Source organism: Oncorhynchus tshawytscha, linkage group LG01 (assembly GCF_018296145.1).
Source record: "Oncorhynchus tshawytscha isolate Ot180627B linkage group LG01, Otsh_v2.0, whole genome shotgun sequence".
Classification (NCBI taxonomy): Eukaryota; Metazoa; Chordata; class Actinopteri; order Salmoniformes; family Salmonidae; genus Oncorhynchus; species Oncorhynchus tshawytscha.
This window is the reverse complement of record NC_056429.1, coordinates 12546073-12558908: the sequence shown is the minus strand read 5'-3', so window position 1 is coordinate 12558908 and position 12836 is coordinate 12546073. Positions and strand designations below refer to the sequence as shown.

Below are 12836 nucleotides of genomic sequence, written 5' to 3'. Positions count from 1 at the left end.
ATGTTGCGCGATTTTTAACAGAATGTTCGAAAAAGTAGGGGGTAGGCTTAAGAGGTTTTAACAAAAGGCTAAGCTTTTGAGCCAATATATTTATTTCATTTCATTTGCGATTTTCATGAATAGTTAACGTTGCGTTATGGTAATGAGCTTGAGGCTATGATTACGCTCCCGGATACGGGATTGCTCATCGCTAGAGGTTAAACCATGGGTTAATTTAAGCAGCTGGGTCTTGTTGAATGTAATCCAAAGGTTATTTTCAGGAGGTGTGGTTTTTTTAGACTTTCCGGTAGTACCATGTTAAGTTGGTACACTGCAAATGTCAACGTTCACTAAATATGTTAGCACAGACAAAAACCTGAGAAGAAATCAAAACAGGAAGTGAGAACTCAATTTTGAAAACAGTGCCATTTGATGTTCATCTTAGATATGGATGGGCATGCACTTCCTAGGGCTTCCACAAGATGTCACCATCTTTAGATTCTGGTTGTATGATTCTACTATAAAGGAGGGGCTCATAATAGCTCTTTGAGTGGGTGGTCTGGCAGAAAGCCTCGGTCTCATTGCGCGTGGTCCAGAGAGAGTGTTCTTGCGTTCCAATGCGTTTCTTCAGACAATGAAATTCTCTGGTTGGAACCTTATTGCTGATTAATGTTTAAAACATCCTAAATATGGATTGCATACATCGTTTGACTGGAGGAATTGCCCCACCTTTTTGAGGATTTAATACTGGGCTAAATGATGGGCTTTATGGAACAAATCAGTCATTTATTGTCGAACTGGGATTCCTGGAACTGCCTTCTGATGAACATATTCAAAGGTAAGTGAATATTTATAGTGTTTTTTTGTAGCTTCTGTTGACGCCAAAATGGCGGCTATTTCTTTGGGTTCTGAGCGCCGTTCTCAGATTATTCTTTTTCCGTAAAGTATTTAAAAAATCTGACACAGCGGTTGCATAGAGGATACGTTTATCTTTAATTCTGTGAATAACACTTGCATCTAACACTTGCAAACTACCTGCCCTCCAGGACACCTACACCACCCTCTGCTACAGGAAGGCCATAAAGATCATCAAGGACATCAACCACCCGAGCCACTGCCTGTTCACCCCGCTGTCATCCAGAAGGCGAGGTCAGTACAGGTGCATCAAAGCTGGGACCGAGAGACTGAAAAACAGCTTCTATCCCAAGGCCATCAGACTGTTAAACAGCCACCACTAACATTGAGTGGCTACTGCCAACACACTGTCAATGACACTGACTCTACTCCAGCCACTTTAATCATGGGAATTGATGGGAAATTATGTAAATATATCACTAGCCACTTTAAACAATGCTACCTTATATAATGTTACTTACCCTACATTATTCATCTCATATGCATACGTAGATACTGTACTCTATATCATCGACTGCATCCTTATGTAATACATGTATCACTAGCCACTTTAACTATGCCACTTGGTTTACATACTCATCTCATATGTATATACTGTACTCGATATCATCTACTGTATCTTGCCTATGCTGCTCTGTACCATCACTCATTCATATATCCTTATGTACATATTCTTTATCCCCTTACACTGTGTATAAGACAGTAGTTTTTTTGGAATTGTTAGTTAGATTACTTGTTCGTTATTACTGCATTGTTGGAACTAGAAGCACAAGCATTTCGCATTAACATCTCGCATAACACTCGCATTAACATCTGCTAACCATGTGTATGTGACAAATAAAATTTGATTTGATCTTTTATCAATGTTTATTGTGAGTATTTCTGCAAAGTCACCGGATGTTTTGGAATCTAAACCTTACTGCACATAATGCACCAATGTAAACTGAGATTTTTTTTATATATACGTGCACATTATCGAACAAAACACACTACATGTATAACATGATGTCCTATGAGTGTCATCTGATGGAGATAATCAAAGGTTAGTGATTCATTTTATCTATATTTCTGCTTTTGTGGCTGTGAAAAATGGCTGTGTGTTTTTGAATTTGGTGGTCATCTAACATAAATGTTGTGTTTTCGCTGTAAAACATTTTAAAAATCGGACACGGTGGGTAGATTAACAAGATATTTATCTTTCATTTGATGTATTGGACTTGTTAATGTGTGAAAGTTAAATATTTCTAAAGAATATTTCTTTCCAGCTAAATGGGAGGGGATGTTCCCTTTAGGGAACTCCTTGACATAACAAGTTTTAAAGCCAACAACATATCTTGCATACAATAAATACAGTTTTATACAGGAAACCTTCAAGACATAGGTTGGATCCCAATGGCACTATATTCCCTCTGCCCTAAATAGTTCACTACTTTGACCAGAGCTGTAACGGTTTTCTTCCGTTGAAGGAGAGGAGGACCAAAATGCAACGTCGTTAGTGTTCAACATGTTTAATAAGGTCAATAAACATGAACACTACAAAACAACAAATGTGAAATAACCAAAACAGTCCTCTGGTACATCGACACAAAGACAGAAGACAACCACCCACAAAGTACCCACAGAATATGGCTGCCTAAATATGGTTCCCAATCAGAGACAACGATAGACAGCTGCCTCTAATTGAGATCCAATCTAAGCAACCATAGACATACAAACTACCTAGAAAGGCCACAGCCCCATAAACATACAAAAACCCCTAGACCAGGCTAAACACAAAAATCCCCCATGTCACACCCTGACCTAACCAAAATAATAAATAAAACAAAGATAACTAAGGCCAGGGCGTGACAAGAGCCCTATTGCTAGATTATGAGGTTAATGCTGTTTTTTCACTTTTTTTGCACTCCTGTCATCAAAGACTTTCACAACGTCTAAACACTACAGTAGAAGAGGTCAGAGGTCAGGCCACTATAGTATCCCAATTGTAGAAGATGGATATGATAGAAGACTGGTCAGGTTATCAAGGGGTAGACTTTTGACCCTATGGTTGTGTCCCACATGGCACCCTATTCCAACCACTTCTTTTGAACAGGGCTCATAGGGCTCTGGTGAGAGGTTCCATTTGGGACATAGAATTCCATCTATTCCATCGTCCTTTTCTTCCTGCAATTCAGAAACTCACCTAGACGACAGGGTGTGGTGAGAGAGAGAGGCCTCACACTCAAAGAAAGGCATGCTAGCAATTCACCCTCTCCTCCTCCTCTCACCCCCTCTTCTCCTCACAAAGGAATGCTGCTGGTCCTACTGCATATCTCCCCCCTAACACTTCAGCCTTAAGACACTGTCCTCCTCTCTTCCCCTCTCCTCATCTCCCCCTTCTCTCTACTCCCCTGGTTCTGCAGCATATCTCCCTCCAGCACCTCAGCCTTAAGACATTGACCCTTCACCCCATCTTTACAATTACAGAATTCATAGAATGACAGCCATTCCTGTTCTATTGCAATGTTCCATGCTGGCTGGACCAGACTGATGGCCTTACAGAAGTTAAGTCACAATTTTCATAGAGCAAAGTGCAAAATGTACCATAACCCTAATTTAATTTGAACCTTTTCTTCAACAATAAGTATAATAAAGAGGTGTGTATGTATGTATTGCTCAGTTTACTACATTTTTGTTAACTAGTTTAATACACTTTTTAAAGAAGATTTCAAATTAAATCCCACTGCGAGATTATAATGAGGTTTGTTATTTTTTGCTCTTTGTTCAAAGATTTTCACTACGATTATGTAAACAGCTAGCAGTAACATATATATATATATATATAAATGTTGAATGTGAAAACTATTTCTTAGATACAAACTCAATTCACTTGTGCAAAAAAAAGAGAGGCTTGCGCTGCTGGCATATGCCGATCAAATACAGTGCTGTGAAAAGGTATTTGCCCTGAGTTCTATTACACCAGCCACACCCAGGCCTGATTACTGCCAGATCTGTTGAATCAAGACATCACTTAATAAATAGAACCTGTCTGACAAAGTGAAATAGGCCAAAAGCAAGACATCATGCCACGTTCCAAAGAAGTTCAGGAACAGATGAGAAACAAAGTAATTGCCATCTATCAGTCTGGAAAGGGTTACTAAGCCATTTCTAAAGCGTTGGGACTGCAGCGTACCACAATGAGAGCCATTATCCACAAATTGAGAAAATTTGGAACAGTGGTGAACCTTCCCAGGAGTGGCCGGCCTATCAAAATTACCCCAAGACGCAGAGACGACTCATCCAAAAGGTCACAAAAGAACCCACATCAACATCCAATGAACTGCAGGCCTCACTTGCCTAAGTTAAGGTCCGTGTTCAGGACTCAACCATAAGAAAGAAACTGGACAAACCTGGCATCCATGGCAGAGTTCCAAGGCGAAAACCACCACTGACCAAAAAGAAGATAAAGGCTCGTCTCAATTTTGGCAAAAAACCTCTTGATCATCCCCAAGACTTTTAGGAAAATATTCTGTGGACTGACGAGACAAAAGTTGAACTTTTTGGAAGGTGTGCGTCCCGTTACATCTGACGTAAAAGTAACACAGCATTTCAGAATAAGAACATCATACCAACAGTCAAATATGGTGGTGGTAGTGTGATGGTCTGGGGCTGCTTCAGGACCTGGATGACTTGCTGTGATTGGTTGAACCATGAATTCCGCTCTCTACCAAAAAATCCTGAAGGAGAATGTCCTGCCATCCATTCGTCACTTCAAGCTGAAGCGCACTTGGGTTCTGCAGCAGGACAATGATCCAAAACACAAATATTATCTTTGTGTAATATTTTAATTTGTTTGATCTGAAACATTGAAGTGTGACAAATGTGCAAAAAAAATAAAAAATCAGGAAGGGGCAAATACTTTTTCACAGCACTGTTTACATGTACTATTCATTCGAAAGATTCAACCAAAATCCAGGTGTTTTAATCAACTTATGCTTACTTCGATCATGACGTTATGATCATTATGATGCCGATTAAGATAAGCAGAGTAAGGCGTTTACATGACTACTGCCATAATCAGTTTAATTTCGATTCATTAGTGTGCATGTAAACATACTCACTTAGAGAAATGTAGATTATTCTATTTAATAAAAAAACAAGGTAACTAACAGAAACAGAAGCCAGTGTACTATATACTATGTGCAATGACATGGATAGCATCACAAATCTCTATGGGCCCTGGTCAAAAGTAGCGCTATATATATGTAACGGATGTGAAATGGCTAGCTAGTTAGCGGTGTTCGCGCTAAATAGCGTTTCAATCGGTGACATCACTTGCTCTGCGACCTTGAAGTAGTAGTTCCCCTTGCCCTGCAAGGGCCGCGGCTTTTGTGGAGCAATGGGTAACGATGCTTCGTGGGTGACTGTTGTTGATGTGTGCAGAGGGTTCCTGGTACGCGCCCGGGTATGGGCGAGGGGACGGTCTAAAGTTATACTGTTATATATACACACACACACACACACACACACACACACACACACACACACACACACACACACACACACACACACACACACACACACAGTAGGGTTGGTATATAGCCTTATTTGGTAAAAGACCAAGTCCGTATTATGCCAAGAACAGCTCAAATAAGCAAAGAGAAACGACAGTCCATCATTACTTTAAGACATGAAGGTCAGTCAATGCAGTTGCAAAAACCATCAAGCTCTATGATGAAAATGGCTCTCATGAGGATCGCCACAGGAAAGGAAGACCCAGAGATACCTCTGCTGCAGAGGATAAGTTCCTTAGAGTTGGAATGCAGAGTTAAGGAAAAGCAGCCAACAAGTGCTCAGCATATGTGGGAACTCCTTCAAGACTGTTGGAAAACTTTCCCGATGAAGCTGGTTGAGAGAATGCCAAGAGTGTGCAAAGCTGTCATCAAGGCAAAGGGTGGTTACTTTGAGAATTCATAAGATTTTTATATATATATTTTGTATGATTATTTTTAGCCCCCTTTTTCTCCCCAATTTCGTAGGATCCAATTGTTAGTAGTTACTGTCTTGTTTCATCGCTACAACTCCCATACGAGCTCGGGAGAGGCGAAGGTCGAGAGCCATGCGTCCTCCGAAACACAACCCAACCAAGCTGCACTGCTTCTTAACACAGCGCGCATCCAACCCTGAAGCCAGCCACACCAATGTGTCGGAGGAAACACTGTACACCTAGCGACCTGGGCAGCGTGTACTGCGCCCGGCCCACCACAAGAGTCGCTAGTGCGCGATGAGACAAGGATATCCCTGCCGGCCAAACCCTCCCTAACCCGGACGACGCTAGGCCAATTGTGCGTCGCTCCATGGAACTCCCGGTTGCGGCCGGCTGCGACAGAGCCTGGGCTCGAACCCAGAGTCTCTGGTGGCACAGCTACCACTGCGCCTCCCAGGAGGCCCTATATAAGAATATTTTGATTTGTTTAGCACTTTCTTGGTTACTACATGATTCCACATGTGTTATTTCATAGTTTTAATGTCTTCACTATTATTCTACAATGTAGAAAATAGTAAAAATATAGAAAAACCCTGGAATGAGTAGGTGTGTCCAAACTTTTGACTGGTAGAGTATACAAAAATTATAGGGTGGCATTTGGGACACAACCCTGGTAAGCCCCTGAGGGGTGAAGTGGCCCATCTCTGATGCAGTGACTTTGGGGTGAATACAGTTAATAATTAGCTAACAGACAGACAGCAGGGTTGGCTGCACATTCAAATTTAAGACATAATTCCAATTTAGCTAAAATTCCAGAGCTAGCTAGCTAGTTATACTGCAAAAAAGTAAGTCTAACAACACCACAATGATGACAAAGGTTTTTCTACTAATGATTTAACTTCTGAATGTCATTGTGTTTCCAAGCCACTAAATGCACTTTAGACTACGTCTTCATCAGCGCCAATTAGGTAGAATTAAGTAGAACCTTCAGTCGGGTACCTGTGCTCAGGAGAATCTTTATAACAAAATTGTGACGCAACGTGCAACCCATTAATTTCTTTCAAAGTTGTTAATTTTTAAATTATAAATACAAATGACTACCTGCAAATTGGATTGAACCCAACCCTGTCAAACAGGTAGCTATCGGACAGGTCCAGCAGGTCTTGAGCTGGACAGACAGAATGCAAGGGGGTTAAAGGATGAGAGAAAAAGAGGGAGGGGTCTGACTGGACAGGTCCTTAAAAAAGGAGAGTAGGGAGAGGTAGAACTCAACACACAGGCAGGACAGAGAGAGAGAGATACCCAGTGAAGACCGCTGAAGATCTCCGAAGAAGTGAAGCTACAACGGAACATTTTAGAAGGTGAGATTTCAACATCTGTTCATCTAATACTGTATCTGGATGCATGCCAAATGGCACCCTATTCCATATATAATGCACTACTTTTCACCAGGGCCCATAGAGCACATTTAACCCTGGTTAAAAGTACTGGACTATATATGGAATAGGGTGCCATTTGGGGACATGCATATTCATGTGTGCTTGGCTAATCTCCTCTATGTGGTGGAACAGATGATACTTGGTATTCCTCAGCCCTACATTAGCTGAATCTGCTCTAATGTAATAGTACTGGAATATATCCGATAAGTGGAATGGCTGGGGGTACTCCAAGAGAGGTTAGGGAAACTTACCTACACTCTGAAGTACTCACTGACTTTGACTTGATGGCTTCTCTTTCACTGTCTGTCTTTGTGTGTGTCTCTCGCTCTCTATTTCTCTCCCAGGAGACATCACCATGGCGATGTTGACCATTCTTCTGCTTCTCAGCGCTGCCGTTGCACTGGGCGAAGCCGTAACTCTGGATGAAGCAAGTAAGAGTTCACCTCACACTTTACATCATTATTTTTTTTGTAGCAGGGGAGGGGTGGTGTTTGTGTGGAATGACTGATCTACAAATAATATTGAGTAGTTATTTATGATGACAGGCGATTTGTAGATCAGTCAGTCTCAACCCACCTTGAAAGTTGCCTGCAATTTCTAACGTGTCCTGTGTCTTCTCCTTACAGATGCTATGGTGGCATCTGCAGCAGATAAAAAAAGCCCATGCCCCAAAGACTGGTTCCAGTTTAATTCACGCTGCTTCATGTTTGTCCAGACTGCAAGGACATGGCCTGAAGCAGAGGTATAATGCTTACCCTCTACTGTGAATTAAAGAAGTTCCATTGAAATCAACTTGCTTATTTGGTGTGATGTTACCTTAAAGGGGATTTTGCCTTATTTTAACAGGCATCACATGGATGTCCAGTATGTAAAATACTGAACCTCCCCTTCAAGTTATTGTCTAGTTAGAATTTTCTAGGCTTTGCAATATTTATTTAATGTTTGGAGTCAGAACTCCTGTATATTGGAACCCACAGGCCATGAGCTAAGACATAGACACTAATGTAGACACTAATATCTCGATGAGCCTATTTGAAAGAACATTAGTTGTGATGGCCAATATTTAATTGTGAGAGTCCAGAACACACATTCTCACAAAGACTGGACAACTGACTAATACCTACATTATGACATGTCTTTGTCCCTGTCTATGGCTTGCTCTAGCGCCACTGTATGTTCCTTGGAAGAAAACTGGCGTCTGTGCAGAACACTGTAAAGTACCTTGGAGCAAACCTGGCGTCTGTGCACAGCTCTGAGGAGTCCCAATTTCTACAGGCGGTGGTGTTGATCAAGACTGGCGATTTCCCTCTGACCTGGATTGGAGGATATGATGCTGTTCAGGCAAATGTGGAAAAGGTACCCAATTGTCATATTTGATGAAAAGTTCAAATACCTTAATAGAAAATGACTCAAAAATGAAAGGTCTACTCTACCTGAACAGTCCAGCTATAGTATACTGACAGATTTAGAGGATTTTTGGTATACTCATCAATATGTCAAGGGTCACTTGTGAAGTAAGGACCGTACTCACAAAACGTCTCAGAAAATGAATCCTGTTAAACCTGTTTTAAGACAAAAATAACTCCCAACTTTTGGGGTGATGTTAAGACACTGCTCAGACAAACTCTGAGCCAGGAGTAAAATCAAGTCACTAAAGTTTATCTCAGCTGGTAATCATGACATTTTGAGGTACGACAAAGGAAAGATAGTGATGATGATCATTGACATGTTACAAATTATGGTGAATAGCCAATCGCAATGAGGCTTCGCCAGCTGTGAACTCTATAGCACCCTTCAGACGACCATGGTAAAAAAAATCTCCCTAGAAAGACCAGAACCTAGGAAGAAACCTAGAGAGGAACCAGGCTATGATGGGTGACCAGTCCTCTTCTGGTTGTGCCGGGTGGAGATTATAACAGAACATAGCCAAGATGTTCAAATGTTTACAAATAAATGTATAAATGTTTACAAATAATAATAATCACAGTAGTTGTCGAGCAACAAGTCAGCACCTCAGGAGTAAATGTCAGTTGGCTTTTCATAGCCGATCATTTAGAGTATCTCTACCGCTCCTGCTGTAGAGCGTTGAAAACAGCAGGTCTGGGACAGGTAGCACGTCCGGTGAACAGGTCAGGGTTCCATAGCCGCAGGCAGAACAGTTGAAACTGGAGCAGCAGCACGGCCAGGTGGACTGGGGAAAGCAAGGAGTCATCATGCCAGGTAGTCCTGAGGCATGGTCTTAGGGCTCAGGTCCTCCGAGAGACAGAGAAAGAAGAAAGAGAGAATTAGAGAGAGCATACTTAAATTCACACAGGGCAATGTCTTCCAAAGGGAGCAACTGCTGTCCAATACAGGACAAGAGGAAACTAACGCCACTTTTCTAGTCTTGCCCAACTCTCAACAGCGATACACTTTTTCAAGATGGCCGTACTTCTTCATTTCACAAAGGAATAACCTCAGCCATTTTCCAACGACTGGTGACATCCAGTGGAAGCGGTAGGAACTGCAAACAACTGCCTCAGAAATATAGTTCCCCAATGAAAACTCATTGAATAGACAGTGACCTCAAGTTTTTTTTTCTGAATTGTTAGTCCTAAGGGTTTTGCCTGCTACATAAGTTCTGTTATACTCACAGACATGATTCAAACAGCTTTAGAAACTTCAGAGTGTTTTCTATCCAAATCGACTAATAATATGCATATCTTATTGGCATGAGTAGCCAGAAGTTGAAATTGGGCACGCTATTTATCAAAAAGTGAAAATGCTGCCCCTATTTTAATACCTCAATCTAATTTCTGATGATGATATATATATCAATATGTTTAACAGACACATGCTCAAACTCATGCTCTTTTGATAGACTTAAATAGCTGCAAATTATCAAGATATCAAAGTGTAACCAACAAAAAAGTAAACAGTAGGCCTATAGCGAATGGAGCATATGGCATTAATTGTTCACATGCAAATAGCATTTTTTGGTAGGCTAGTGCCCAGGGCATGCCATTCCGAAAGCAGCATTTATTTTTCAACTCAAAGCAATGATCCCAATCAGTCCTTAGTTTTTAAGTTATGCTCAGGTTAAACAAGGGGTATTCTATGAATTGGAATGACTGGAAATCTGACAGACTTTGTTCTTTGTTTCATGTAAAGATGTAGTTTAATCATATTATTATCTGTAGTATAAGCCTACATAAATAACACAAGTAAAATTAAACATTTATGGCTATGTAAACTCCAACATTCATTTATCCTGCAAAAAAATGTAGTTCAATTGGTAATATTAATTTGTTTTCTTCTAACGCCTCTTGAGCTATCATATTACATTACTGAGTTTGGGTAATCCAAAAGTTACATTACTGATTACAATTTTGAACAGGTAACTAGTAATTGTAACCGAATTGCATTTATAAAGTAACCTACAGTACCTAACCCTGGGCATATGGCACTGAATCATACAGTATAATGGTTGTTAAAAGCAGAATTTTGATAATATTACTAATATTAATATATTCACAGTGGTTATTTCCATTTAACAATGCTAAATGGTTTTTTAACAGTAGGCATCTGGTTACTTTCCGAAATGTTGCATAAATGCTTGAAAGGGCTATTATTTTTACCGAACACCATTAAAGTTTACATAGCCCCTAAATGCTTTCAATTACCCAATTCTATAAGCATGCCCAATTTAGGCATTTTTTTTAACAACATGATATTCCGCTTGAAAAAACATGGTTATTGAAATAATCGGAAACAATATGTGAGTATTTATTAGCCTAGTAGTTAGATGTATTTAGGCATATCATGTGAATAAGGCCTCATGTGAAATCATTGTCTTAAGCACAAGAGATACTGTTGCATGTGGGTCTAGATTATTTATGGGTTGATCATATAAAAATATCAAAACATTATGTTAACAACTCTAAAGAAATGTCCTGTCTGTCGTGGAGGAAGCACTGACTCACTGCCTTTTCTATTATCAAAACACCTGCTGGTAACTCTTAACTGGTTTGGACTGATGAGACTCATATAACCCATAAGATTAGGAGTAAAATCTCTCTATTCTCAGCCCTTACGATCAGTTTTCTACTCTGAGGTCAGACCTAGATTTGGAAGATCTTATAGATGCCCACTGCAGTATCAACTGACACAGTGGGTTATAGTGGGACAGCATAGTAGGCTAGAGAGAGTACTACAGCATCATAAGTCATACATTGTTTTAATATTTCGAAATGTTTTAGTTTTAACATTCTGGAAGTTCTGTGGCAGTGATTTCAGTTTAGAATGTTGAAGCCTGCGTTACACCATTCAAATGAATGGGGATAGAACACGCTTTAAATGAGCAAAAAAACAGCAAAAAGCTATTTTGCAGAAATCTAAGGTGAGTCAGTCTGTATATCAGCCTGTATATGTCAATGTTGGTTTAATGTTTGTAGCATTAACATTTCAAGAGCAGTAGATAATCAATGTACGTCCCATTGAAGCCTATGGTTATAGTTCAAAAAGTATAAATGATGTCAAAAACAACAAATAAATTACTGCAAACAACAAACACTCTTTTTCCCTTCAGACATCATTGCACGTGTGATAGAAGGGCACATGATGTACCACCATTTTTTAACATGCTGCTCAACGCTCCTCAACTTGGCAACAAAATCAATAACAATGTTGGTGTGGCGGTCAGTGGTGCTGTTTCCCCCTACTGCAGATTCCATCTTTAAACGGTTGTGTTCTAGTTATATGTGACTTCTTTGATACTGAGACCTCAGTTCTTCCTCACAGGACAGGCTATGGTTCTGGAGTGACGGATCTACATTTGATCACCAGAACTGGGCGAAAGACGAGCCCAATAACTATAACGGTGCCAGAGAGCCATGTGTTCAGATGAACTTTGGAGGTACAGTAAGCCCACTATCATTCACTGATCCATTCATCAAATTAAACGTTATTCATAGTAAGTATAACAAATAAATCTGACACACACACACACTTATTAGAATTTTTGTGTTTTTATCTGAATTGATTTGAGAGGTCATTTCTATTCTGTGTTTCCTCTTAAGGTAAAGATGCCTGGAATGATGAATTATGTGGAAGGAGATATCCCTCTGTGTGCTCCATAAGGACCTGTTCAATACATCCAACTATCAACTGAAACCAAGCATTCTACTGCGTAGTGTCAGCAACCTAACTGAAAAATGTTTTTGGTAAAATCAAATACTTTATGAAGATGATTTTTTTGCTGTAAAATTAAAGTTTAGTTACTTGCTGCAGACAATGTTGATGTGGTTTGTTGTCAATAAAACAGGTGTACACATTATTTTCTCTCAGGAGTCATTATTAAACATGAATGATAGTTCCGTAATTGTCAAATCCTTTGAAGTGTTTCGTTAAGATAGTCTAAGATCTGGGAGTCTGTTCAGCGGTCATTTAAATTCTTTGAAATTCTTTCAATTATTCTTGGAGAATATAATTTATAATTGATTCTCTTGTATAACCAAAAAGGCTGTATTGCTCCACAAACAACACGAATGTAAACAAAC

At 40.0% G+C, this 12836-nt stretch overlaps 1 protein-coding gene and 1 long non-coding RNA gene across 2 annotated transcripts; both read left to right on the top strand.

Annotated features, from left to right (window-relative positions):
• Nucleotides 1-7147: 7147 nt before the first annotated feature.
• Nucleotides 7148-8035, top strand: LOC121847442. Its single transcript, XR_006084302.1, has 3 exons — nt 7148-7221; nt 7644-7730; nt 7926-8035. It is a non-coding gene; the product is annotated as an uncharacterized LOC121847442 (long non-coding RNA).
• A 435-nt stretch (nt 8036-8470) lies between these two features.
• LOC112254823 (ladderlectin-like) lies at nt 8471-12563 on the top strand. Its single transcript, XM_024428112.2, has 3 exons — nt 8471-8655; nt 12079-12193; nt 12357-12563. Exons 1-3 carry the CDS (start codon nt 8473-8475, stop codon nt 12446-12448), a joined length of 390 nt encoding a protein of 129 aa, XP_024283880.2. The 5' UTR covers nt 8471-8472; the 3' UTR covers nt 12449-12563.
• Nucleotides 12564-12836: the final 273 nt, after the last annotated feature.